General features: G+C 42.0%; 1 protein-coding gene across 2 annotated transcripts in view; it reads left to right on the top strand.

Moving 5' to 3' along the window:
- Window positions 1-3,448: 3,448 nt before the first annotated feature.
- The window catches only part of PDSS2 (decaprenyl diphosphate synthase subunit 2), a 307,454-nt gene continuing 283,339 nt past the window's right edge, over window positions 3,449-27,563 (top strand). For both annotated transcript variants that reach the window (XM_030809530.1, XM_003278917.4), the window contains exon 1: window positions 3,449-4,044. In XM_030809530.1, coding sequence (XP_030665390.1) covers window positions 3,749-4,044 — 296 coding nt within the window. In that variant the 5' untranslated portion in view covers window positions 3,449-3,748. The remainder of the gene's footprint in view (window positions 4,045-27,563) is intronic.

The following is a 27,563-nucleotide window of genomic DNA, read 5'->3' as shown; positions in this document are numbered from 1 at the left end:
TAAACAGTAGGTGATTGTATTGAGGGTGACAGAAGGAGGGTGGCTGCAATATCTCTATCTATTTCCACTCACCTAATCATGGAAATGCCAGCGCCCACAGCACTATCCTTGTTAAGAGCTTGTATTTTCCAAGGTTGGCTCTGGTTTCCAGCCAAAGAAAAGGACATCAAATACGACCTTACTTCTTTCTAAGGTCAGTAGAATGCACAGTGCCCAGTGAGTTCTACTGGTATAAGCTTCAGAATCCTGAAAAAGGTAGAGGAGGAACTGTGATCATTTTTTGTCAGCTTGCTGTCTCCAAAACAACTCCGATGTCAAGGGGAAGTCCTTGAGTGTGGCTGAAAGTTTCCACAGATTGTGGAGTGACCACGCTCTAACCTGCAGGGCTACTCACACCCAGGACTTCTTCTTTTGCTGCATTGTAGGAGTAAATGTCATGGATGGACACTGTGTTTTTCTTTCAGCATCTCCCATTTCCCAGTGGGCAATTTTGCACTCCAGGGTGACAGACATTTGGTAATGTTTGGAGACATACCTGGTTGTCACAACTTGGAAAGGGGTGCTGCTTAACATCTAGTAGGTAGAGGTCAGGAATGCTACTCAACACCGTACAATACTCAGGACTGCCCCCCTTCCCCCAACAAAGAATTATCTGGTCAAAAACACCAATAATGCCAAGGCTGAGAAATCCTGCTGTATTCTTTCATTATGCACACATTCACAGACATCCTTAAAATAACTATTATCAGTGGCAGAGGAAGGGCAGAATCACAGATACTCCCCCTCCCTGTTCCTCCAAAAGTCACTAGCAATTCAGAAATTTCTTTAATCATAAAGACTCTAAGGAATTATATATTTATCTGGGAGATTAAAGAACAAATGCCATTTTAACCTTCTAAAAACTGATTATCATTAAGTATAATGCAACCTTTTAACTGTAAGTATAAAGGAAAATGCTGATTATTTAAAGTAAATGGGACCCAAAGTCCCATGAATAATCAAAAACTTGGTTAATAGAGTATGACCAGAGAATAATGCACTTGGCTTCTGTGGAGAAATTAAAGTACATGCTGTGAATTGCTATTGAGGAAATTGCATGAAAAGTTACCCTTAAGGTACCATGAAGCTGAAGAAACAGCCTCAGGTGCACAATATATCACATTAGTCTCTATCTTTGTATTTTCATGACTTCTTTCACCTTGGATAACCCAGAAGCTCTGGCCTTGGAACTTTTTGGAATGGTAAAATATCTCTCTCCATATTTATTTTCATCTCCTGGAATGGTAAAGTACCTCACTCTCCATATTTATTTTCATCTCCTAACAGACCTGAATTTTGTTGCCAAGAGTTTATCTCTTTCACAGAAATTATTTTCAAACTTCAGCTTACTTACTTTGAGGGCATAGACTGTGTTTGATACTTATAATCACAATTCACGTTAAATAAAATGTGCCTCTGAAAAGCTATACCTAAACTGAATTTTTGTAAATAAAATAAAAAATTTAAATTGCAAGGAAAACTTGCCTAAGGGAGAGTATGAAGCTAAATCTTTTGTAGAGAAAATCATCTTGATTTGCAAAGTGAACAACTACTCTTTAAGTCCCAATCTTTATTTGTAGCTCAAGAGGCTGGTACAGTATTATGCATGATGCTTATTTAAAAAATACTGACAGGCTGGGCATGGTAGCTCACACCCGTAATCCCAGCACTTTGGGAAGCCGAAGTGGGCGGATCACTCGAGGTCAGGAGTTTGAGACCAGCCTGGTCAACATGGTGAAACGCTGTCTCTACTAAAAATACAAAAGTTAGCTGGGTGTGGTGGCGGGCACCTGTAGTCCCAGCCACTTGGGAGGCCGAGGCACAAGAATTGCTTGAACGTGGGAGGCGGAGGTTGCAGTGAGCTGAGATCGTGTCACTGCACTCCAGCCTGGGTGACAGAGCAAGACCCATCTCAAAAAATAAATAAAAAATAAAATACCAGGAATTTGGAAGGATTTTCAAAGTTTTAGAGAGTTTTATAAGCTATTTTTAAGAGTGTAAAAAATGGATAATATAGGCCGGGCACGGTGGCTCACGCTTGTAATCCCAGCACTTTGGGAGGCCGAGGCAGGCGGATCACGAGGTCAGGAGATCGACACCACGGTGAAACCCCGTCTCTACTAAAAATACAAAAAATTAGCCGGGCGTGGTGGCGGGCGCCTGTAGTCCCAGCTACTCGGAGAGGCTGAGCCAGGAGAATGGCGTGAACCTGGGAGGCGGAGCTTGCAGTGAGCCGAGATTGCTCCACTCCACTCCAGCCTGGGTGACAGAGCGAGATTCTGTCTCAAAAAAAAAAAAAAAAAAAAAGGATAATATATCCTTTATTAAGAACGGTTAACACCTGTTTTAGGTAATAAGAAAGGAGGTAAGATCCTAAGCACGTTTGAAAAAAAAAATAGGTAGCATTACTGAAAAGATAATCATATTGACTGTTTCCTCTCAGCAATAAGGAGAAAAGAGTGGATGGGAGCCTATTATTTAGACAGTGTAATATTTCGGTTAGAATACGGATTCTGAAACCAGACTGTCTGGGCTCACATCCCTGTCTAGTTTGGTCTTAGGCAACTTACACGACTCGACTGCACCTTAGTTTCCTTATACAAAACACGGAGAATACTAATGTTATCTACTTAACGAGGTTGTTCTGAGGATTAAATAAAGTAATACATGAACTAGTACGTGAAAAGCACTCCGGTCAGCGATAGTCTTCAATCCTGGAGTTGAGCTCCAGGCTAGGCATAAAGAGGAAGATAATAGGCAGGGAGCAGGCAACGTTTCATTCTTCCTCTCCGCACCCTCGGGAACGAGGCACCGCTGTTTCTCCCAGGGCTCAGCGAGGAGGCCGGTAATTCGAAGTTGGATCCGAGGACTTTCCTTGGGACCCCTTTCCGCCGCACCACGCCGCCTTTCGTCTGGTTGGGCCCTGAGGACACTAGGGCTCAGCCCCACGCCCAGACTAGGCGTTCCACCACTGAGCCGTGGCCCCAGCTCCAGGAGGCATGCAGCCCGAGAGGCCGCCTTCACGCCCGGCCACGGCCACTGCCACTGCCAGGGGCTGGTGGCGATAGCGACAAAAGGCTTCCGGGAGGAACTGGTGCCTCCGCCCGATGCCCTTCCTTGCGGGCAAGCTGGGGGCTGACCCTTGTTCGTAACACCAATACTTATGCATGCCACTCAGTGCTGGGCGCCGGGGACTCTAATGAATCCAGACTCGGCCCAGATACCGTGTGCAGAGGGACCACTCGCGGCCCACAACCGATCCCTGTCACTGGCGACCTTTGTTGGCCCAGAGCGGGGGGGGGTGGGAGGAGCTGAACCTCCCAACCCGGGTTCACCTCCAAAGCACCGCCCCTTCGGGGGCGTTCTCGGGTACGCCGTAAAGTAGAGAGTACGCTTAACAACCCGCCTCCGTCTTTACGGCAGGCCGCATTCCATGCCTCCAATATGGCGTCTTCCACATAGGCAGTGGCTGTGGTTTCTACCCCGGGTGGCCGGGGGCAGTGCTGAGCTGGGACTGTTTGCCCAGCCTGGGCTGCAGAAAGCAGCAGTTAAAGTTCGTTTCTGGTCACTGCTCCAGGAAGCCACCTTACTCTGAGGGTCAAGAATTGCCGCTTCCTTTTAGTTACTGGAAGTTCCTCCTCTGCCCCTGGTTTGTTTCCCGCGCCACCTCTGGATACCCCCAGGTCCCAGACCCTTCCAGACTTAAACCATGAACCTTCGGCAGCTGCTGTTGCACTTGCCACGTTATCTCGGAGCCTCGGGTTCCTTGCGTCGCCTGTGGTGGTCCCCGTCCCTCGACACCATCTCTTCGGTGGGCTCTTGGCGTGGTCAGTCCTCCAAGTCCCCGGCCCACTGGAATCAGGTAGTGTCAGAGGCGGAGAAGATCGTGGGGTACCCCACGTCCTTCATGAGCCTTCGCTGCCTGCTGAGCGACGAGCTCAGCAACATCGCTATGCAGGTGCGGAAGCTGGTGGGCACTCAGCACCCTCTGCTTACCACAGCCAGGTGAGCTACCCCTCTCCCGCCGACACACTCGCACTCATTGGAATACTTTTTTTCTGGCGGGCACACGCGTTCTACCTCTCTCAGACTGGCTCCTGGTTTATCTCTTTTTAGTCCTTCCTTTTTACTCACTCCTCCTAGACATTCCATGTTGTCCCTTCTCTAGTCCACTTAACGTTCTTGCTCAGCTGAGTGGATAAGTGATTTTCTTTGAAACACTTGTATGCTTTCCGCGACTTTGCTTCTTAATTGTTGAGGATGAAGATGCCTCAGTGATTTGTGGAGAAATCGAGCGGAGATGTAGGTTTATTGAGTCACTTCCTAGAACTTTTTTTTTTTTAATGGGATAGCTTAATTTTCTGTCCCGCACTGTTCAGGGGGTCACCTCCAGAAAGTAGGCAAGGAGAGAGAGAGAGGCTGAAGGTAGATAATTCTTTCCAACGAATGTCTTGGGGTTGAAGTAGGAATTTATCCTGTTAGTAGTCATTATCTTCTTAGGATATTTATCACTTATGCTGTATTACTGCTGTGAAACCTGCCTTTAGTATTTATAAAAGTTTTTTTTTTTTTTTTGAGACGGAGTCTCGCTCTGTCGCCCAGGCTGGAGTAGCTGGGACTACAGGTGCCCGCCACCACGCCTGGCTAATTTTGTTTTTGTATTTTTAATAGAGACGGGGTTTCACCGTGTTAGCCAGGATCATCTCAATCTCCTGCCTCGGCCTCCCAAAGTGCTGGGATTACAGGCGTGAGCCACCGTGCCCGGCCAAAAGTTTTTTTTTTTTTCTTCCACTTAAACCCCACACCTTCTGATTTGTAATTAAACGTACAGCGAAGTTACAAAAATAATATAGTTCAAAGAACACACTTGCATACCCTTTAATCAGATCCACCTACTACATAGATATGTCTATATATGTCTATATATACATTAAATACATATACACACAGATATATATACTATTCACGTGTATATATCTTTCTATATATTTTTTTCTGAATCATTTGATGGTAGATTGCATACATCACGATCCTTTTCCCCTAAATACTTCAGTATGTATTTCCTAAGCATAGTGGTAATCTCCTACGTAAGTGTGCTACAGTTACCAACTTAGGTATATTTAATATTGATACAATACTTTTATTTAATCTACCATTTAATTTCAATTTTGTTAATTGGCCTAATAATGTTCTTTATAGCATTCTTTACCCTCCAGGACAGGATTCAGTCCAGGATCAAGTATTGCATATCTCTTCTTGGCTTTTATGACTAGAGCACTGGTTCTCAACTGGGGCAGTTTCCCCCCCGAGGACATTTGGCATGTATGGAGACATTTTTGGTTGTCACAAATGGAGGCACAATACTGGCATTTAGTGGATAGAGGCCAGTGATGCTACCCTTCAATTCCCAGGACAGACCCACAAGAAGTAATTAGGTGCTGCAAAATGTCAGTAGTGCCCCGGTGGAGAAATCCAGGACTAAAAGGACCTTTTGCTGTTGATGTTTTTAAAAGTAAACTTCTATTTTGAAGTAGTTTTAGATTTACATGCAGTTGGAAGAAATAACACAAAGAAATCTAATACACACCTAACCCTGTTTCTCCCAATGGTAACATCTTTTGAAACGATGGTGTAATATCATAAGCAGGGTATTTATGTTGATACAGTTAAGATAAGGAACATATTCAGCACTATAAAGATTCCTCATGTTGCTCTTTTTTAGCCACACTCACTTCCCTTACCCACCCCTTGCTTTAATTTTTCGAGGCACCTGTCATTTTCTTACTACAAAAGTTATCAAATAGTAATAATACAGTGATTTTATTCCTTGGCATTGTTCCCAGTTATCAGGAATGTCACCTTATGATTAACTGGAATGTTAGTTTTCTAGAGATTCTAGATGTTACACACTCAAAATACATAGACACACACATATTTTTAAAGCTTAATGAAACGAATAAGCCTATTATTACCAAACTTAAGAACTGTGACTTTACCAGTCCCGTTGAAGCTAAATGTGTACTCCTCAGTCCATCTCCCTGACTCCCACTAAAGTGTTTTTAAACACTTTTCAAAATTACCAGGGGTCCTGGTGTGGTGTCTCATGTCTGTGATCCCAGCACTTTGGGAGGCAAAGTAGAAAGATTTCTTGAGCCCAGGAGTTCGAGACCAGCCCGGGCAACATAGCAAAACCCTATCTCTACAAAAAATAAATTAGTTGGGCATGGGGGTGCACATCTGTAGTCCCAGCTGCTTGGGAGGATTGCGATTGCTTGAGCTGGGAGGTCAAGGCTGTTGTGAGCCGTGATTGTGCCACTGCACACCTGTCTGGGCAAGAGACCCTGTCTCAAAATAAAATGAAATAAATAAAATTACATTGTTATTTTTCTAAATAATAATGTTTCATTTTACTGGTTTCTTTGCAATGTACAAATATGGTAGTTTATTGCATATGGCCTTATGTGACTTCCTTTTTAAAATTCATGGTTTCTGAGATTCATCCATGTTGTGTGTTTAACTGTAGTTCATTAGGTTTTCACTGGTGTATGAAATTCTGTTGTGTGAATATACCACAGTCATCTTTTATTTGTTTATTTATTTTCAGACAGAGTTTCACTCTTATTGCCCAGGCTGGAGTGCAGTAGCACAATCTCGGCTCACTGCAGCTTCCGCCTCTCGGGTTCAAGCGATTCTCCTGCCTCAGCCCCCCCAAGTACCTGGGATTACAGGTGCCCGCCACCATGCCTGGCTAATTTTTGTATTTTTAGTAGGGACAGGGTTTCACCATGTTGGCCAGGCTAGTCTTGAACTCCTGACCTCGTGATCTGCCCACCTCAGCCTCCCAAAGTGCTGGGATTATAGGCGTGAGCCACCACACCAGGCCTCATAGTCATCTTATAATTAACATTTGGGTTGTTGCATTTCTTAGTATTATGAAAAATGCTGTTATAAATATGTTTGCATATCTTTTGGTCATGTCATGAGGATATAAAAACAAGAGCATAATTGTTGGATGTGCACATGTTTATCTTTAGAATGCTTTCTAAAGTGAATGTACCAGTTTATACTCTCATAAACAACTTCTGAGTTCAGGTTACTCCTAGTTCTCATAACACTAGAACTAAGACATTTCTTAAGGGTTTTTTTTTTTTTTTTTTTTTTTTTTTTTTTTTTCTGAGACAGAGTCTCGCTCTATCGTCAGGCTGGAGGGCAGTGGCATGATCTCGGCTCACTGCAACCTCCGACTCCCTGGTTCAAGCGATTCTCCTGCCTCAGCCTCCCAAGTAGGTGGGATTGCAGGCACGTGCCACCACGCCCAGCTAATTTTTGTATTTTTAGTAGAGAAGGGGTTTCACCATGTTGGCCACGATGGTCTTGAGCTCCTGACCTCATGATCTGCCCACCTCGGCCTCCCAAAGTATTAGAGTTACAGGCATGAGCGACTGCAACTGGCCCAGGTTTCTTAGTTTTCAGTAATCCAGTAGGAGGTTTCTTTGTGTTTGATGGGAATGATAGTGTCAATGATAGGGGCTGTAATATTGCATTATGAGTATTGTAGTCCATCATAAAGCACAGAAGTGAAACGGGTGAAGCTAAAAAGAGCCTTATTAATGTGTATATTCTGAGAACTGTAGTTTATCTACTTAGTTGCAATAGCATCAGATGAGGGTTTGGAGAAGATCTCTTCAGAGGCCACCAGAGGCACCCTAGATGAAAGTTTGTGAGACTAATGGTTCTGAAACTTTCCTAATTGTTGCCTAACCTGCCTTGTAGTACTATAGTACAGTGACAGAATTGGAAAGGCACAGAATAAGTAAGTTTTTGCAAAGCTGTCATAGCATGTATGAATTGCTATATTTTGTAAGAAAAGAAAGAGCTATAATAGCTTACCAACCAAAAAAAGTCCAGGACCAGATGGATTCACAGCCGAATTCTACCAGAGGTACAAGGAGGAGCTGGTACCATTCCTTCTGAAACTATTCCAATCAATAGAAAAAGAGGGAATCCTCCCTAACTCATTTTATGAGGCGAGCATCATCCTGATACCAAAGCCTGGCAGAGACACAACCAAAAAAGAGAATTTTAGACCAATATCCTTGATGAACATCGATGCAAAAATCCTCAATAAAATACTGGCAAACTGAATCCAGCAGCACATCAAAAAGCTTATCCACCATGATCAAGTGGGCTTCATCCCTGGGATGCAAGGCTGGTTCAACATATGCAAATCATTAAATGTAATCCAGCATATAAACAGAACCAAAGACAAAAACCACATGATTATCTCAATAGGTGCAGAAAAGGCCTTTCACAAAATTCAACAACCCTTCATGCTAAAAACTCTCAATAAATTAGGTATTGATGGGACGTATCCCAAAATAATAAGAGCTATCTATGACAAACCCACAGCCAATATCATACTGAATGGGTAAAAACTGGAAGCATTCCCTTTGAAAACTGGCACAAGACAGGGATGCCCTCTCTCACCACTCCTATTCAACATAGTGTTGGAAGTTCTGGCCAGGGCAATCAGGCAGGAGAAAGAAATAAAGGGTATTCAATTAGGAAAAGAGGAAGTCAAATTGTCCCTGTTTGCAGATGACATGATTATATATCTAGAAAACCCCATTGTCTCAGCCCAAAATCTCCTTAAGCTGATAAGCAACTTCAGCAAAGTCTCAGGATACAAAATCAATGTACAAAAATCACAAGCATTCTTATACACCAATAACAGAAAAACAGAGAGCCAAATCATGAGTGAACTCCCATTCACAACTGCTTCAAAGAGAATAAAATACCTAGGAATCCAACTTGCAAGGGATGTGAAAGACCTCTTCAAGGAGAACTACAAACCACTGCTCAATGAAATAAAAGAGGATACAAACAAGTGGAAGAACATTCCATGCTCATGGGTAGGAAGAATCAATATTGTGAAAATGGCCATACTGCCCAAGGTAATTTATAGATTCAATGCCATCCCCATCAAGCTACCAATGACTTTCTTCACAGGATTAGAAAAAACTACTTTAAAGTTCACATGGAACCACAAAAGAGCCCACATCGCCAAGTCAGTCCTAAGCCAAAAGAACAAAGCATTACGCTCCCTGATTTCAAACTATACTACAAGGCTACAATAACCAAAACAGCATGGTACTGGTACCAAAACAGAGATATAGATCAATGGAACAGAACAGAGCCCTCAGAAGTAATGCCGCATATCTGCAACCATCTGATCTTTGACAAACCTGACAAAAAGAAGAAATGGGGAAAGGATTCCCTATTAATAAATGGTGCTGGGAAAACTGGCCAGCCATATGTAGAAAGCTGAAACTGGATCCCTTCCTTACACCTTATACAAAAATTAATTCAAGATGGATTAAAGACTTACATGTTAGACCTAAAACGATAAAAACCCTAGAAGAAAACCTAGGCAATACCATTCAGTACGTAGGCATGGGCAAGGACTTCATGTTTAAAACACCAAAAGCAAAGGCAACAAAAGCCAAAATTGACAAATGGGATCTAATTAAACTAAAGAGCTTCTGCACAGCAAAAGAAACTACCATCAGAGTGAACAGGCAACCTACAAAATGGGAGAAAATTTTTGCAACCTACTCATCTGACAAAGGGCTGATATACAGAATCTACAATGAACTCAAACAAATTTACAAGAAAAAGACAATCCCATCAAAAAGTGGGCGAAGGATATGAACAGACACTTCTCAAAAGAAGATATTTATGCAGCCAAAAGACATATGAAAAAATGCTCATCATCACTGGCCGTCAGAGAAATGCAAATCAAAACCACAATGAGATACCATCTCACACCAGTTAGAATGGCCATCATTAAAAACTCAGGAAACAACAGGTGCTGGAGAGGATGTGGAGAAATAGGAACACTTTTACACCGTTGGTGGGACTGTCAACTAGTTCAACCATTGTGGAAGTCAGTGTGGCGATTCCTCAGGGATCTAGAACTAGAAATACCATTTGACCCAGCCATCCCATTACTGGGTATATACCCAAAGGATTATAAATCATGCTGCTATAAAGACACATGCACACGTATGTTTATTGTGGCACTATTCACAATAGCAAAGACTTGGAACCAACCCAAATGTCCAAAAACGATAGACTGGATTGAGAAAATGTGGCACATATACACCATGGAATACTAGACAGCCATAAAAAATGATGAGTTCATGTCCTTTGTAGGGACATGGATGAAGCTGGAAACCATCATTCTCAGCAAACTATCGCAAGGACAAAAAACCAAACACCGCATGTTCTCACTCATAGGTGGGAATTGAACAATGAGAACACTTGGACACAGGAAGGGGAACATCACACTCCGGGGCCTGTTGTGGGGTGGAGGGGAGGGGAGAGGGATAGCATTAGGAGATACATCTAATGCTAAACGATGAGTTAATGGGTGCAGCACGCCAACATGGCACATGTATACATATGTAACCTGCACATTGTGCACATGTACCCTAAAACTTAAAGTATAATAATAATAATAATAAAGGAGCTAATCTGCATATAATTTTATTCTATTTACTACGATGATGTGTTGCAAATTATTTAAACAGCCTAAACTCATAGACAGCCAATGAAGAAACTTTTGGGGTGTGGATATGTATCTGTATATATTTGTGTATACACTGTGCACAGCTATTTCAGCAAAGGAGCAGGCATTTGATCCAGAGGTTAAGCAGGTAATGATTATTGTAAATTATAACTAAAGCAGCTGTATTTTTTTGTTTTTTATTTTTATTTTTTTGAGGCAGAGTCTTGCTCTGTTGCCCAGGCTGCAGCCATTTACTTTTCGAATAAAGCTACATGGTATGTTAGGGGTGAATCATGTCTAACAGCCCTAAAATTTAGATGAATGGTGACTTTGTTAGCAAACAGCAGGAAAAAGAAAAAAGGAAACCACCATAATTTGCTATTCACTGATCTCTTTACCTAAGACATCTTGTCAAGAAAAGGGAAAAACAGCCTGGATGTGACATACATTCTTTAACACTAAATGAGAAATGAGGTTAAAAATCTTGAGGTTTGGTGAGATAATGATTCTGTTACTAGGAACAGAGGAGCATTTAGCTCATTTTTACTCTTGTTCATTCAGATTTTCTAGGATCTCTCTGTTGTAAACGACAATTAGATAAATAATTAATTTACTAAATGTTTATTGAAACTTATGAAGTGATATAAAGAAGTCTAGACCAGGTATAGTGGTTCACGCCTGCAATCCCAGAACTTTGGGAGGCCAAGGTAGGCAGATTGCTTGAGCTTAGGAGTTTGAGACCAACCTGGGCAACATGGTGAAACCCCATCTCTACAAAAAATACAAAAAATTATCTGGGTGTGCTGGTGCATGCCTGCAGTCTTAGCTACATGGGAGGCTGAGCTGAGAGGATCCCTTAGGCCCAGGAGGTGGAGGCTGTAGTGAGCTGTGGTCATGCCACTGCACTCCATTCTGGGCAACGGAGTGATACCCTGTCTCAAAAAAAACAAAAAAAAAAAACAAAGGAAATCTAAAACATGGACCCTGTCCCTTGATGAGTTGACACAAAAGATATTTACAAATATCTAACAGAAGGAAACAAATGTCTTGTGGTTAATGGGCTACCACACAGAGAGATGGCTTATAATAGTAGAGAACCTTTCATGGAGAAATTGGGACTCCATTGAAGGATGGACGGATAAAAATTACGTAAGTAATGTTTTAGGGTAGTAGTTGTATAATATTTCTTTTTTTCCTTCATGATTCTTTCTTTTTTCCCCTTCTCCAGGCTACCATACCTCTACTAGGTATGGGGAAGACCTTAAAAGCAAGGATAAGCAGTGCAATAAAGTGAGCAGCATGAATAGAGCTAGAATAGTAAAAACTAGAACATTTTAGAATAGCTGAAATGTTGGAAAAAGAAAGCATGGGTGAGGAATCATTCCACCTACTGTTAAATCTTACTATATAGCTGCATTAATCAAAACACTGTGGTATTGGCAGAGGAATAGACAGATCAGTGGAATAGAATAGCGAACCCAGAAATAGATCAACATAAATATGCCCAATTGATTTTTAACAAAAGTGCAAAAACAATTCAATGGAGAGAGGATAGTTTTGTTTTGTTTTGTTTTTTCTTTCTCCAAAAATAGGGCTGGAACAATTGAACATCATAGGCAAAAAAATGAACCGTGACCTAAACCTCACACAATATTTTTACAAAATCAATGTAAAATGGATTATTTGTGAAATCAATGTCCACTTAAAATGGATTTAAACATGAAATGTTAAACTATAAAACTTTCAGAAGAAAACAGGATAATATCATGGCCGGGTGCGGTGGCTCACGCCTGAATTCCCAGCACTTTGGGAGGCTAAGGTGGGTGGATCACCTTAGGTCAGGAGTTTGAGACGAGAATTGCTTGAACCTAGGAGGTGGAGGTTGCAATGAGCTGAGACTGCACCACTGCACTCCAGCCTGGGCGATAGAGCAAGACTCAGTCTCAAAAAAAAAGAAAACTTAGGATAACATCTTCAGGACCTAGGGCTAGGTAAGCAGTTCTTAGACATGACACCAAAAACTTAATTCATAAAAGAAAACAATAATTGGACTCCATAAAAGTTCGAAACTGGCCAGGCGTGGTGGTTCACGCCTGTAATCCCAGCACTTTGGGAGGCCGAGGCGGGCAGATTACAAGGTCAGGAGTTTGATACCAGCCTGACCAACATGCTGAAACCCTGTCTCTACTAGAAATATAAAAATTAGCTGGGCGTGGTGATGTGCACCTGTAATCCCAGCTACTCAGGAGGCTGAGGCAGGAGAATCGCTTGAACATGGGAGGCAGAGGTTGCAGTGAGCTGAGATCACGCCACTGCAAACCAGCCTGGGTGACAGAGTGAGACTCCGTCTCAAAAAGAAAAAAAAAAAAAGTTTGAAACTTAGCTCTGTGAAAGACCCTGTAAAGAGGGTGAAAAGTTTAGCCACAGACTGGGAGAAAATATTTGCAAATCACATATTCAAAGAAGGACTTGTATCCAGATTATGTAAAGAACTCTCTAAACTCAAGAGGCTGGGTGTGGTGGCTCACGCCTGTAATCCCAGAACTTTGGAAGGCCGAGGCAGGTGGATCCCTTGAGGCCAGGAGTTTGAGTGCAGCCTGGCTAACATGGTGAAACCCTGTCTCTACTAAAAATACAAAAATTAGCCAGGTGTGGTGGTGGGTGCCGGTAGTCCAAGCTACACCAGAGGCTTAGGCAGGAGAATCACTTGAAATCTGGGAGGCAGAGGTTGCAGTGAGATCACGGAACTGCAGTCCAGCCTGCGCAACAGAGTGACACTCTGTCGCAAAAAAAAAAAAAAAAAAAAAAAAAAAACTCTCTAAACTCAAGAAAGCAAACAATACAATTAGAAAATAGGGGAAAAAGCTTGTGCGGTGGTTCATGCCTGTAATCCCAGCTACTAGGGAAATAGAGGCAGGAGGCTTCCTTGAACCCAAGAGTTTGACTTCAAGGCTGCAGTGAGCTATGATTGTACCACTGCACTCTAGCCTTGGCAACAGAGCAAGACTTTGTCACTTAAAAAACAAAAAAAGAAGAAGAAAAGAAAATGGGCTAAAAGAAAAACCTATAAAGGTAGCAAGTAAGCATATGAAAAGATGTTCAACATTATCAGCCATTTGGGAAATGCAAATTAAAATCACAATGAGATGTTGAGGTGATCAGGCCCAACACCAGGCCATGGGGGCTACCAAGTCTGGCAGGGTCAAAGGAATGAGAAAAGACAAGTTAAGAGTGCATAAAGTGGGTCCAGAGGGCCAGCGCTAGATTGGAGGCTGCAAAGGCCCCAAGCTCTGGGAACCCACCCTATTTATTGGTGATCAAACAAAGAAGCAGGTGGTGAGGACGTGAGGGTAAACAGGTGAGGGCATGAGGACATGAGAGTAGAAAGGTAGTGGTGCATTAAGTGTAGCTGTGATGGTTTAGCATTTCCTTTGACGCATATAGAATATGCTCTGCTGCTTGAGATAATGGAGGACATGTTTACAAGAAAGAAGCAAGGAACCAACAAGTCTGTGCACATTCCAGAGGCTACGAGGGGTTTATGCCCTGAGCCCTGGGTTCCATCAAAGCCACAAGGGGTTTTGTGCCCTGGGCTTAGATTTGTGGTGCAGCAGTGCAGCCTTTGGCACAGAGCTTGGTGTTCCAAAGGCCATGAGGGGTTTTAGACCCTGGATCCCGGACATCTTCCAAGACTCTTTTACATTATGACAGACAAGCCAGTCCTGCCTCAGCTCTTCTACCAACAATGAGATACTACTATGTACCAATTAGAATGGCTAAAATAAAAAATATAATATGTTATTCTAGTAACGATGCAGAGAAACTAGATTTCTCATACATTGCTGATGGGAATGTAAAATGGTTCGGCCCCTCTGGAAAACAGCGTAACAATTTCTTATAAAATTAAACATATGACTGGGCGCAGTGGCTCACGCCTGTAATCCCAACACTTTGGGAGGCTGAGGCAGGCAGATCACCTGAGTCCAGGATTTCAAGACCAGCCTGGGCAATGTGGCAAAATGCTGTCTCTACAAAATATAAAAAAAATTAGTTGGGTGTGGTGGTGCACACCTGTGGTCCCAGCTACTTGGGAGGCTGAGTTAAGAGGATCACTTGAGTGAGGAAGTTGGAGGCTGCAGTGAGCCATGATTGTGCCACTGCACTTCAGTGTGGGTGACAGAGTCAGACCCTGTCTCAATCAATCAGTTGATTGATCAATCAGTTTAAACATACACTTACCATATAGCCCAGCAATCAGACTCCTGAGCATTTATTCCAGAGAAATAAAAACTTATGTCCATACCAAAACCTATACACAAATGTTTGTGGCAGTCTTATTTGTTAATAGGCCGCCATAACCTATAGAATTATAGGTAGAAAATCCTACATATATGTATTTCTCCTTTGCAGTTAAGTTTCTTGTATTAATGCCATTTTCATTCCACAGCTTGGATAGGACTGTGTGTTCTTTCTAGAGGAAAGATCCTTTCTTTAGAACGATGTTCCAGAATTTCACCTTGATGGTTTTTGGAGTGGAGAATGAGGGCCTTCTTAACTTAATCCTATATCCTTTATTTTGGGATGATTTTGTGTGTTATTTCTTCAGTATTTTCTCTCTCATGTTGGAATTTTTTAGTTGATCATTGTGAATTGATTCCTCAACATTCTTCCCCTTACATTCATAGTTTTCCTTTCTTTAATTTATCCTCTACATATATACTGTCTGTTATACTGTTTTAATTTTTTCTTTAATTATTTCCCAACTGGAAACAACCCACATATCCTAGTGAGTGGTTGAACAAACTGTGGTACATACATAACAACGAAATGCTACCCAACAATAGAAAGAAATGAACCACTGATACACACAACAACTTGGGTGAATCTCAGAGGAATTATTCTGAGTGAAAAAAGTCAATCTCATTCATCAAAAAATTAAAAATAGAATTACCATATGATCCAACAATTCTGTTTCTGGGTCTGTTTCCAAAAGAATTGAAAGCAGTGTCTTAAAGAGATACTTGTATACCCATGTTCATAGCAGCAGTATTCACAGTAGCCAAGAGGTAGAAGCAACCCAGTTGTCCCTTGATGGTTGATAGGATTAACAAAATGTGGTATATATTACCATGGAATATTATTCAGCCTTAAAAAATAAGGAGGGACCAGGCACAGTGGCTCATGCCTGTAATCCCAACACTTTGGGAAGCTGAGGTAGGAGGATCACTTGAGGCCAGGAGTTTGAGATCAGCTTGGGCAACATAGTGAGACCCCATCTCTATAAAAAAATAAATTAACTAGACATGGTGGATCCTAAAAATAAATTGGCTAGACAGCTGCTCTAGAAGTGGGAAGATCGTTTGAGCCCATGTGTTTGAGGTTGCACATGTGTCATAATATGGATGAACTTGGAGGACATTATGCTAAGTGAAAAATGGAGGACATTATGCTAAGTGAAATAAGCCAGTTACAAAAGGACAAATACTGTATGATTCCACTTATATAAAGTGTCTAGAATAGTCACATTTAGAGAAACAGTGTGCAGAAACAGAAAGGTGGTCTCCAGGGACTGGAAGAAGGGGGAAATGGAGAGTTGTTTAATAGTTATAGGATTTCAGTTTTGCAAGATAAAAAGTTCTGGAGATTGGTTGTACAACACTGTGAATACACTTAATGCTACTCAGCTGTACACTTAAAAATGGTTAAGATGGTAAATTTTATGTAAATTTTACCCAATTTTTAAAAAAGTCTATCTCAAAAGTTTATATATTGTCTGATTCCATTTATATAACATTTATATCATTTTCAAAATGACAAAACTGTGGAGATGGAGAACAGTAAGTGTTTTCTGGAGTCAGGGACAATGTGGGGAATAGGGAGGAGTGTAAATACAAAGAGGAATATTGTGGTAGAACAGTTGGGAGTCTTGTGGTGGTGGATGCGTGAATCTATACATGGGATAAAGTTGCTGATATGGTTTGGCTGTGTCCCCACCCAAATCTCCTCTTGAGTTGTAATCTCCATAATCCCCATGTGGGAGGGACTCAGTGGGTGGTAATTGAATCATGGGGGCAGTTTCCCCCAGGCTGTTTTCATGATAGTGAGTGACTCCTCACAAGAGCTGATGGTTTTATAAGCATCTGGCATTTCCCCTGCTGGCACTCATTCTCTCTCCTGGTGCCCTATGAAGAGGCGCCTTCTGCCATGATGTGGAACTCTGGGTCAATTAAACCTCTTTTCTTTATAAGTTACCCAGTCTGGGGCATCTCCTTAGAGCAATGTGAGAACAGACTAATACTGTAAATTGGTACCGCAGAGAGTGGGGTGCTGCTATAAAGGTACCTGAAAATGTGGAAGCAACTTTGCAGGTGGGTAACAGGCAGAGGTTGGAACAGTTTGGAGGGCTCAAAAGAAGACATGGGAAAGATGTGGGAAAGTTTGGAACTTCCTAGAGACTTGTTGAATGGCTTTGACAAAATGCTGATAGTGATATGGACAATGAAATCCAGGCTGAGGTGGTCTTAGGTGGAAATGAGAAACTTGTTGGGAACTGGAGTAAAGGTCACTCTTGCTATGCTTTAGCAAAGAGACTGGTGGCTTTTTGCCCTTGCCCTAGAGATCTGTGGAACTTTGAACTTGAGAGAGATGATTTAGGGTATCTAGTGGAAGAAATTTTTAAGTGGCAAAGCATTCAAGAGGTGACAGAACATAAAAGTTTAGAAAATCTGCAACCCTGACGTTGCAATAGAAAAGAAAAACTCATTTTCTGAGGAGAAATTCAAGCTGGCTGCAGAAATTTGCATAAGTAATGAAGAGCCAAATGCTAATTGCTAAGACAATGGGGAAAATGTCTCCAGGATATGTCAGAGACCTTCTTGGCAGCCCCTCCCATCATAGGCCTGGAGGCCTAGGAAAGAAAAGTGGTTTCCTGGGCCAGGTCCAGCCCCCTCTGCTGTATGCAGCCTCTGGACTTGCTGCCCTGCATCTCAGCAGCTTCAGTCATGGCTAAAAGGGGCCAAGGTACAGCTCAGGCTGTTGCTTCAGAGGGTGCAAGCCCCAAGCCTTGGCAGCTTCCATGTGGTATTGAGCTTGCGGTGTGTAGAAGACAATAATTGAGGTTTGGAAATCTCTGCCTAGATTTCAGAGGATGTATGGAAATTCCTGGATGTCCAGGCAGAAGTCTGCTGCAGGGTGGAGCCCTCATGGAGAACCTCTGCTAGGGCAATGAGGAAGGGAAATGTAGGGTTGGAGCCCCACACAGAGTTCCCACTGGGGTACTGCCTAGTGGAGCTGTGAGAAGAGAGCCAGCGTCCTTCAGACCCCGGAATGGTAGATCCACCTACAGCTTGCACCATGTGCCTGGAAAAGCCTCAGATACTCAATGCCAGCTGTGAAAGCAGCCAGGAGAGGGGCTGTTCCCTGCAAAGCTACAGGGGCAGAGTTTCCTAAGACTATGGGAGCCCACCTCTTATAATAGCATGACATGGATGTGAGACATGGAATCAAAGGAGATCATTTTGGAACTTTAAGGTTTAATGACTGCCCTATTGGATTCTGGACTTGGTGTGGGGCCTGTATCACCTTTGTTTTGGCCAGTTTCTCCCATTTGGAACAGATGTATTTACCCAGTGCCCATAGCCCCAGAGAGATGTGTCTAGGTAGTAATGCACTTGCCTTTGATTTTTTTTTTTTTTTTTTGACGGAGTCTCACTCTGTTGCCCAGGCTGGAGTGCAGTGGCGCCATCTTGGCTCACTGCAAGCTCTGCCTCCCAGGTTCACGCCATTCTCCTGCCTCAGCCTCCTGAGTAGCTGGGACTACAGGTGCCCGCCACCACGCCTGGCTAATTGTTTTGTATTTTTAATAGAGATGGGGTTTCACCATGTTAGCCAGGATGGTCTCGATCTCCTGACCTTGTGATCTGCCCACCTTGGCCTCCCAAAGTACTGGGATTACAGGCGTGAGCCACAGCGCCTGGCCACTTTTGATTTTATAGGCTCATAGGCAGAAAGGACTTGCCTTGTCTCACATGAAACTTTGGACTTGGACTTTTGGGTTAATGCTGGAATGAGTTAAGACTTTGGGGGACTGTTGGAAGTGCATGACTGCATTTTGAAATGTGAGCACATGAGATTTGGGAGGGGCCAGGGTCAGAATGTCCTCACCTAAATCTCATCTTGAATTGTAATCCCCATAATTCCCATGTGTCATGGGAGGGAACTGGTGGGAGATAATTTAATCATTGAGGCTGTTCTCATGATAGTGAGTGAGTTCTCATGAGATCTGATGGTTTTATAAATGTCTGGCATTTCACCTACTGGCACTCATTCTCTCTTCTGCTGCCCTGTGAAGAGGTGCTTTTGGCCATGATTGTAAGTTTCCTGAAGCCTCCCCAGCCATGTGGAACTGTGAGTCAATTAAGCCTCTTTTCTTTATGAATTATCCAGTCTTGGGTATTTCCTTATGGCAATGTGAGAACAGACTAATACAGTTGCAAAGAACTCTGTACACCTACACACAAAATAAATGCAGGTTAAAAGATGCTGAAAATGGAATAAGGTCTGTAGTTAACAATCTATCAATATCAATTTTTTGGTTTTAGTGTTCTATAGCTATTACACGATTTCACCATTGGGTGAAGGGTACATGGGACTCTGTAGTGTTTTTGCAACTTTGTGTTTGTCTGTAATTGTTTCTTTTTTTTCTTTTTTTTTAGACGGAGTCTTACTTTGTCGCCAGGCTGGAGCGCAGTGGTGCGATCTCGGCTCACTGCAACCTCCACCTCCTGGGTTCAAGCAATTCTCCTGCCTCAGCCTCCCAAGTAGCTGGGACTACAGGTGTGCACCACCACACCCAGCTAATTTTTGTATTTTTAGTAGAGATGGGGTTTCACCATGTTGGCCCAGATGGTCTCGATCTCTTGACCTCGTGATCTGCCCGCCTCGGCCTCTCAAAGTGCTGGGATTACAGGCATGAGCCACTGTGCCTAGCCAATTATTTCTTATTTTGAAAAGCCTTAAAAAAGCACTTCAAATTCAGAGAGAAAGAGAGAGAGCATGCACAAGAGAGACAGAGATAGAGAGAGACAGACAGACAGACAGACAGACAGAGACAGAGAGAGAAAGAGAAAGAAGACCTGGGAGACAGAGGTGTGTGTTGTAGTTTCATCTCTGTCAGTACTTAACTGTGTGATCCCCAGGCAAGTCGTTTTATCTCTGGGCTTTAGTTTCCTAAGCAATGAAGTAAGGAGTTTGACTAGATGATTTCCAATAATGTTGCCAATTCCAGACTAGTCTGGAAATTAATGTTGTATCTGAATGTGGCAGGTAAGGAAGCCGTTGTCAGTTCTCAAGCAGAGAATAAACCAGGTTGAATGCAATGTAATAGTATAAGTCTGTAATCCTTTTTCCACAATTTAAAAATCTGAAAAGCTCAGAAAACAGAATTTTTTTTAGACTTACAAATCTGACCTGGACTGATGTGAGGCTATTTATAGTCTTTATTTATCCCATTTAATATGAATATTTATGCATTTGGTGCAGAAATATTAAGGCTTTTGATTACAGGGTTGGTAGGATGGAAGAAACTGAAGGTAACAACATGCATCAACTGTCCCCTTCCTCTCAATACAAGCTCTACCCAATGGTTTTATTACTGTTTCCCTAACTAAATGTAATTATCCACTTGTGAAATATATATATATATACACATAAAAATATATAATTTATAAAAATTATATATAAATTTTCGTTACTTAAATTTCTGTATAAATCACTAAAATTTAAGTACTTTTAGTTGTTTCACAGGCAGTGACCAATACTTTTCCAATACAGAATTGGTTAGACTTTTGTTGTTTCTAAAACATAGCCGATTCTTTGAGTAATAAGGCTTTATTTATTTTCATTGATTACTCTTGACAGATTTGGGTTTTAGGATTAAATTTTTGTTTAAATACTCTTTTTGCTTTTGCCTTCAAAAAACTATGCTCTCGATTTCAGATTTAAATGGATAGGATTAATTTAGTATGCAGTTACTGGAGACAAATTATGACATTTAGTCTCTTCTCTTAGGGTGTGTTGATTCCTTTGTAGGGACTTTATGTTCCTGAGTTCACTACAGTTATTTGGCTACCTAAAAAACCTTATTAGTCCTTTCTGCATGGTAAAATTCTTCAGAGCTCTTTGAATTTATTATTAGAAATTTAATTTTAGTCTCTTCCATGTTTATGAAAGACCCTTTCTAGATTCAGTTCTGTAATTACTGACTGAAAACCTACATTACTTATGAAGAACTCTTTCTTGGATGACTAGGAGAAAATTATAAATTTTAATTCATTCCACAAATATTTGAGGTGCTCTGGGCATGGATGTACAAACAAGACTAAGACCCAGTTGCTGCCGTCCAGGGATTTATGAGAGACAGTATAGTAAGCATGAGCTCTGGAATCAGACTGTTTGGGTTCACATCCTGCCCCTACCACTGTCAAGCTATGAGATCTTAGGCAATTTATCTAACTTCTCTGTGCCTTAGTTTCTTCATCTGTAAATCAAGGATAGTAATAGAACCTGGTGGCTAAGTGCAGTGGCTCAAACCTGTAATCCCAGCACTTTGGGAGGCTAAGGTGGAAGGATGGCTGAAGCTGAGGAGTTCAAGACCTGCCTGGGCAACACAGTGGGATCCCATCTATATAAAAAAATAAATAAAAATGAGCTGGGTGTGGTGGTGTGTGCCTGTGGTCCCACCTACTTGGAAGGCTGAAGAGAGAGGATCACTTGAGCCTGGGAGTTGAGACTGCAATGAGCTGTGATTGTGCCACTGCACTCCAGCCTGGGCGACAGAGTGAGATCTTATCTCAAAAATAAATAAATAATAGTAGCTATGTCATAGAGTTTTATGAAGATTGAATGATTTAATATGGGTAAAGTTCTTAGAACAGTACCTGGCACATAGCAAGTATCTAAATATTAGCGATTATCATTATTATTAGAAATTCATTTTCGTGGGGAGACATACACAGAGTACCTTGAGATAAATGCTGTAGTGAACAATATGCTGTAGAAACATAGAGGGAGAAAAGTACCTGGCACATAGCAAGTACCCAAATATTAGCGATTATCATTATTATTAGAAATTCATTTTCATGGGGAGACATACACGAGTACCTTGAGATAAATGCTGTAGTGAACAATATGCTGTAGAAACATAGAGGGAGAAAAAGATCTCTCTCCCTAGAGAAAATGGAAGACTACCAGAGATGAAGTGGGATGTGAGTCAGGTCATGTGGGATGAAAAAGAGATGACTGAGGCAGGAAAAGAAATTAAGACATAATAAATTGCTCGGCAAAGTCTAGGAAAAATTGTAGTGTGGTGTGGACTGCACTACACAGTGGTGGGATGGGATGAGGCAAAAGAGATAGGCTAGAAATATCTGCTTCTGCTATGATAGAGTATCTGATGCTAAACTTGCCCTTCCACTTAAACAAATAGAAAACTGGACAAGATACATGAACCAACTAAACATTTTATTTATTTATTTATTTATTTTTTTGAGACGGAGTCTCGCTCTGTCGCCCAGGCTGGAGTGCAGTGGCGCAATCTCGGCTCACTGCAAGCTCCGCCTCCCGGGTTCACGCCATTCTCCTGCCTCAGCCTCTCCGAGTAGCTGGGACTACAGGCGCCTGCCACCACGCCCAGCTAATTTTTTTGTATTTTTAGCAGAGACGGGGTTTCACCGTGGTCTCGATTTCCTGACCTCGTGATCCGCCCGCCTCGGCCTCCCAAAGTGCCAACTAAACATTTTTTTAATTGCTGAAAGATATTCCATTGAATGGATATACAGCAATTTGTTTATTCAGCGTAAATGAATATATAGGTTGCTTCTATTTTTGGCTACTGTGAATAAAGCTTCTATGAATGAAATAAAATCTATTTAAAAAGCAAAGGAAAGGTTATGGCCAGATTTTGAGTTTTGTATGTCATGTTAAGATGATCTAATTTTATCCTGAGGTCAGTGGAGACCATAAAGGTTAAGTACTAGAGAGACCTGAGCAGATGTGCCTTTTTGAAAGCTGACTTTGGCAGCTGTGGTAGTTGTGAATTGCAGAAAAGAAAAGCTAGAGGCGGGAAAGCCTGGCAGAAGACTGCTATGGTTTATTCATTTCTTCTTTCAGCAGCTAGTTAAGTGTGTTCTCTAATGGCCAAGTACTATGCTTGTTAGTTGGGGAAACAACACCAGACACTGACCCACATCCCCCCTCTCCCTTCCCCTTCCCCAGGATTTATATTCAAGTAAGGGAAATAGACATGTAAAACACAAAGTGCAATGTATTGTTACATATGTTAGGATAAAAGTGTTTCCAAATAAAATGAAGACATAAACAATAGAGTGGCAAAAGGTCTCAATGGGATTATTTGAACATTGAAAATTGAGATGTTCTTGCGGATAGAAGAATGAAGATGGTGAGTTATAAACTTAGGCAGTAGTGATGGAGATGAAGTGGAAAGACTGGATTCAAGATACATTTGTGAAGTGAGGTTGGTAATTGCAGACTTGATAATTGTGAGAGTGAAAGAACAGAAGAAGAGTAAGCTGAGCAATTGAATATGTTGAGATACTAGCAGAAGTATGTTGGGTGTAGAGTGTAGGGGGAAATTTTGTAGACTGTTGAATGTGAAGAGTTTGCAGCAAGTGGAAATGTCCAAACTGAAGTTAGGAATGGGTTAGGTCCTCCTACGGGAGATAGACACTAAGGCTAGAGTTGGAAGTACTCAATATAGGTGAGATTTAAAGCCATAGGGGTTGCTGATCTCTCAGGGAGGAAGTATAGAATTATCTCAGCATTGTTTAGTTGCAAGCAAAGAAATTGCTTTTGTTTTTGTTTTTGTTTTTGTTTCTGTTTTTGTTTTCGTTTTGAGATGGAGTCTTGCTCTGTTGCCCAGGCTGGAGTGTAGTGATGTGATCTCAGCTCAGTGTAACCTCTGCCTCCCGGGTTCAAGTGATTCTCCTGCCTCGGCCTCCCGAGTAGCTGGGATTACAGGCATGTGCCACCATGCCTGGCTAATTTTTGTATTTTTAGTAGAGACATTTAGTTTTACCATGTTGGTCAGGTTGGTCTTGAACTCCTGATCTCAGGTGACCTGCCTGCTTTGGCCTCCCAAAGTGTTGAGATTACGCCACCGTGCCTAGCCAAGAAATTGATTTTGGATTACTTAGGCAAGGAGGAGCTAATCAGGCCTTAGGAAGAATGAGAACTGGGAAAGCTCTAGGGCAGTCAGTAGCAGGAATTTACAGACAGTCTCTCTAGACTACAGCACTGCTGTCAGGAAGTTTTGGCTCAGGCTGCCTTTTATCCTTGGATGGCTCCTCAAGATTCAGAGTCCTGTGAGAGGAGGTCTGTTTGGCCTTTCTTGCCAAATAGATCATTTCCTTCATGGGTGAATGGTGTACTAGTTTGAGCCTGCTTGAGTGTTGGCCACCCCTGTGGTCAGTTGGGGAGTAAGCTACTGTATTTCACGCCTGCTTAGACCTCACAGAATAAGGGAAAAGAATTTCCCTAATTGAAAAGTGAAATGTGTTACAGGCCAGAAGGGGAATGGATTCTGAGCAGGGCACCCTGCCCTTGAATTTACTGCCTTCTGCCCCCTTTCTTACTGTATAGATAATTTAAAAGAATTCCCACCTTAAATGAGGAATTTAGCCATTCTGACCACCTCCACAAAAAAGATAACTTATTGTCATGTCTAGGACGTCTGAGTTGTGTTCAGTCTTCTAATTTTGTGATCTAATTTTTACATTCTTTAACCTGTGGGCTAAATGGTAAATTTATCCACTACTATCACACTTCTATGTAGTGCAGAGGAAATAATGAGGTAGAGGAAACACCAAAAACCATGGACACGCTATGACAGAGACTGGCGGCAGCCTTTCTCAATTTTCATCTTCCCCTTCCACTTTGGTGAGAGAACCCTGAATTTATTCAGGTATAAGAGACTACATTTCTTAGCCTCTCTTACTGCTGGATGTGACTGTGTGACTAATTTCTGGCCAAAATAAATGTTGGTAGAAGCATTTGAATTTCTAGAAAGCCTCCTCAAAGAGAGGGGTCTACCCTTCATTCTCCCTTCTTTTATCTTGCTGCTTTGAGTGCTGATGTAGTGGCTGGAGCTCTAGAAGCCATTTTTGAGTGCCACACTTTACGGATGGTGGGCTGGAGAGTAAGAAAACATAACAGCCTTGTGGAATTTCCAACACAGTTTTGTATTGCCCATTTCCAGACTTCTTTTTACATGAGAAAGGAATACACTTCTTACTGCTTAAAATGTTATTTTGATTTTCATGTCACAATCAGTGATACTGGATCCTAGCTAATATACCCACCAAATAAAGAATTTAGATTATGGCCATGACTTCAGCTGGGTGGGGTCCTTTGCCTGATGGGTTGTTATACCTTCTTCATCCTAAGCCATTGGCGGCCCAGCTTAGATAGACTTGAAATAGTCTTTCATTATAGATTATTATTATGCACTCCAGAGCATTTCTTACATTCCACCTCTACTCATTCTGTTCCTCCTGTATACAGTATTCAGATACTCTCTTTGTAGCAGATATATCCCTCTATTTAAGCCTCTCATTTGCTTTTTCTGGCATGATGAGCCAGGTAGCAATCTCAGCTTCTAGCTCAAAGGCACCATTTTTGTATCTCCTGGTGGAAGCATTCTTTCCCTGGACACAAAACCTTTAGTAGCTCCCAGTCTTAGAGGAAGGAAACAATTTTGAGAGGTCATTAGCTGGAGTTGTGAGAAGTGCCATGTCCAGTACCCAGTTGGAAAAGTGCTGGTTCGGCTCATAAGCTGTGTTCTGTAGCAATAGATCCTAGCTGGAACCTTGTCTATGTTGTCATAGGCTATTTCACCATTGTGTGAACCTGCTGCTTCCGAAAGATGCAAAGAGTACATGTTAAGATCAAAGAAGCCCTTGATTACCAGCCAATTGCCTTACTTTTGTTGGGAAGTGATTTTATTCATCAGTGGCACTAAGTGGAATATCACTCTAGCACGCAGGGAAGTCCACACAGATGGTAGTGTTGGTAGCAGCATGACAGGCAAATCACATCCAAATACAGAATAAATATGTCTTCTGAAAAGGACAAATTACTAACCTCTGTAGGATGAAAAGGGTCACTGGAGTCCATCCCTTATGAGGTAGATGGCTCAACTGGAGGAGTGTACCGTATAGGGACACTTAGCAGTGAGACCACCAGCTCAGCCTTGGTGGGAGGAAATCCCTGTTGTTGAGCACATGTGTAGCCACCATCCCTGTCAAAACACTACCATTTAGCCAAGTACTGAATTGACTAGGCAAGGAAAATGGCTCACTCTTTCAATAAAAGTCACCTTGTCCATATACTTATTAGTACTCTCTTCTTGGTGGTAATTTTGCTGAGCAGTCACATGGAGCACAGATATTCTCAGGTGCTGGTCCCATTCCCAAAAATGTATCTAAATATCCCTTTCCCAAACTACCTTGTCACTAGTCATCCAAATATGCTCCTCCCCAGTCCTGCTCATTCAGCCAGTCTATTGGACGTGCCAGAAATTACCATGTAGATTCTGACCTCAGGCCACTTATTTTCAAGTAAAGTGAACAATGATATGTACCACTCTAAGTTCTTCTCACAGGGAGGCTTTCTCCTCTTAGCTGATTCTCAGGATCACCCCTGAATGGAGTTGTTATGCAGCAGTGGTACACTTGCAGCTGTAACATAATGTTCAGGTTTTTCTTTAACCAGGGAGAGGCATTTTCCCCCCTGGAAGCTTGCTCATCATAAGGCACTCCTCATGAAGCCGTAGGTGCAGTTTGAGGGAGAGGTGGCATGTAGCAGGAATATGGTTGTAAGGAATGTAAGTGATCTGATATGCAATTTAATTGTGCCTTCACAGCCCATTTTGGGCCTGCTGGAATTTAGAGTTAAATGCATCCAGTAACAACTCATGATGGGCAGCTAGGTTGCATGGTCACTTAATGTTCTATTCTGTTTTCACTGGATCCTAGTAGCAAGCCAGGAGCTGTTTTTCAGAAAGAAATCATTACTTCAGTTGCTTGCTGAAATTGCCATGGCCTTGTTTCAATACCTGTATTCATTGCAGCTTTTCCAGGTTAAATACAACATCATTTTAAGTGGACACATCTTTTCAATTCTCTGTACAGGAAGAAAGTGGAGGGAGGAGGGCAGTATGCCTACTTGCAGTATGTCTTTGTCTCATAGTAACATTTCACTATTCCTTTACAAATTTTAGAAAACTCCCCCCTTAGAAATGCAATAATTTTCATAAGGAAAGGGAATTTGATCATCTTCCACTTCATACCTCTTACCATAGTAGTCCTTCCTTCTGAACCAGAGAGTCATTGGCAGTATTTGGTAACATCTGAAAACTAGGTGTGTTTGGGCTTTGTCATGATGACTGCTGTGAGAAGAGGTTGAATTAGAACTTCATCTCCTATACATGAGCCTCATGAATTGTCAATCCAACTGATGAACCTGTGGTATTCTTAATTCCTAAGAATTAATGTTAGCTCAAAGCCAGTATGTAATAATCCTGGAGAGGTTTGGGTATTTCCCTTTTGCCAGCTCATGATTACCTGGGTAAATGGCCAGAGATCCAATCGGGGGAAATAAAACCTTCCAAAAGGGATTTGGCCTCCCCTTCATTCAAGGAACTGTGGGTCTCGAATTTGGGTGAGAGTTCCTGACTCTCTACTGTAGTGGCTCAGACAAGTTCACTAGACCTGGAGTTACTTGTTCATTTTTGGTTATTTAAATCAAAACAGGCCGGGCATGGTGGCTCACACCTGTAATCCCAGCACTTTGGGAGGTCGAGGCAAGTGGATTGCTTCAGATCAAGGGTTTGAGACCAGCCTGGCCAACATGTGAAACCTTGTCTCTACTAAAAATACAA

This window comes from Nomascus leucogenys, chromosome 3, assembly GCF_006542625.1.
Source record: "Nomascus leucogenys isolate Asia chromosome 3, Asia_NLE_v1, whole genome shotgun sequence".
In the NCBI taxonomy this organism is placed as follows: Eukaryota; Metazoa; Chordata; class Mammalia; order Primates; family Hylobatidae; genus Nomascus; species Nomascus leucogenys.
The sequence above is the reverse complement of the archived record's forward strand: the minus strand, read 5'-3'. Positions and strand labels throughout refer to the sequence as shown.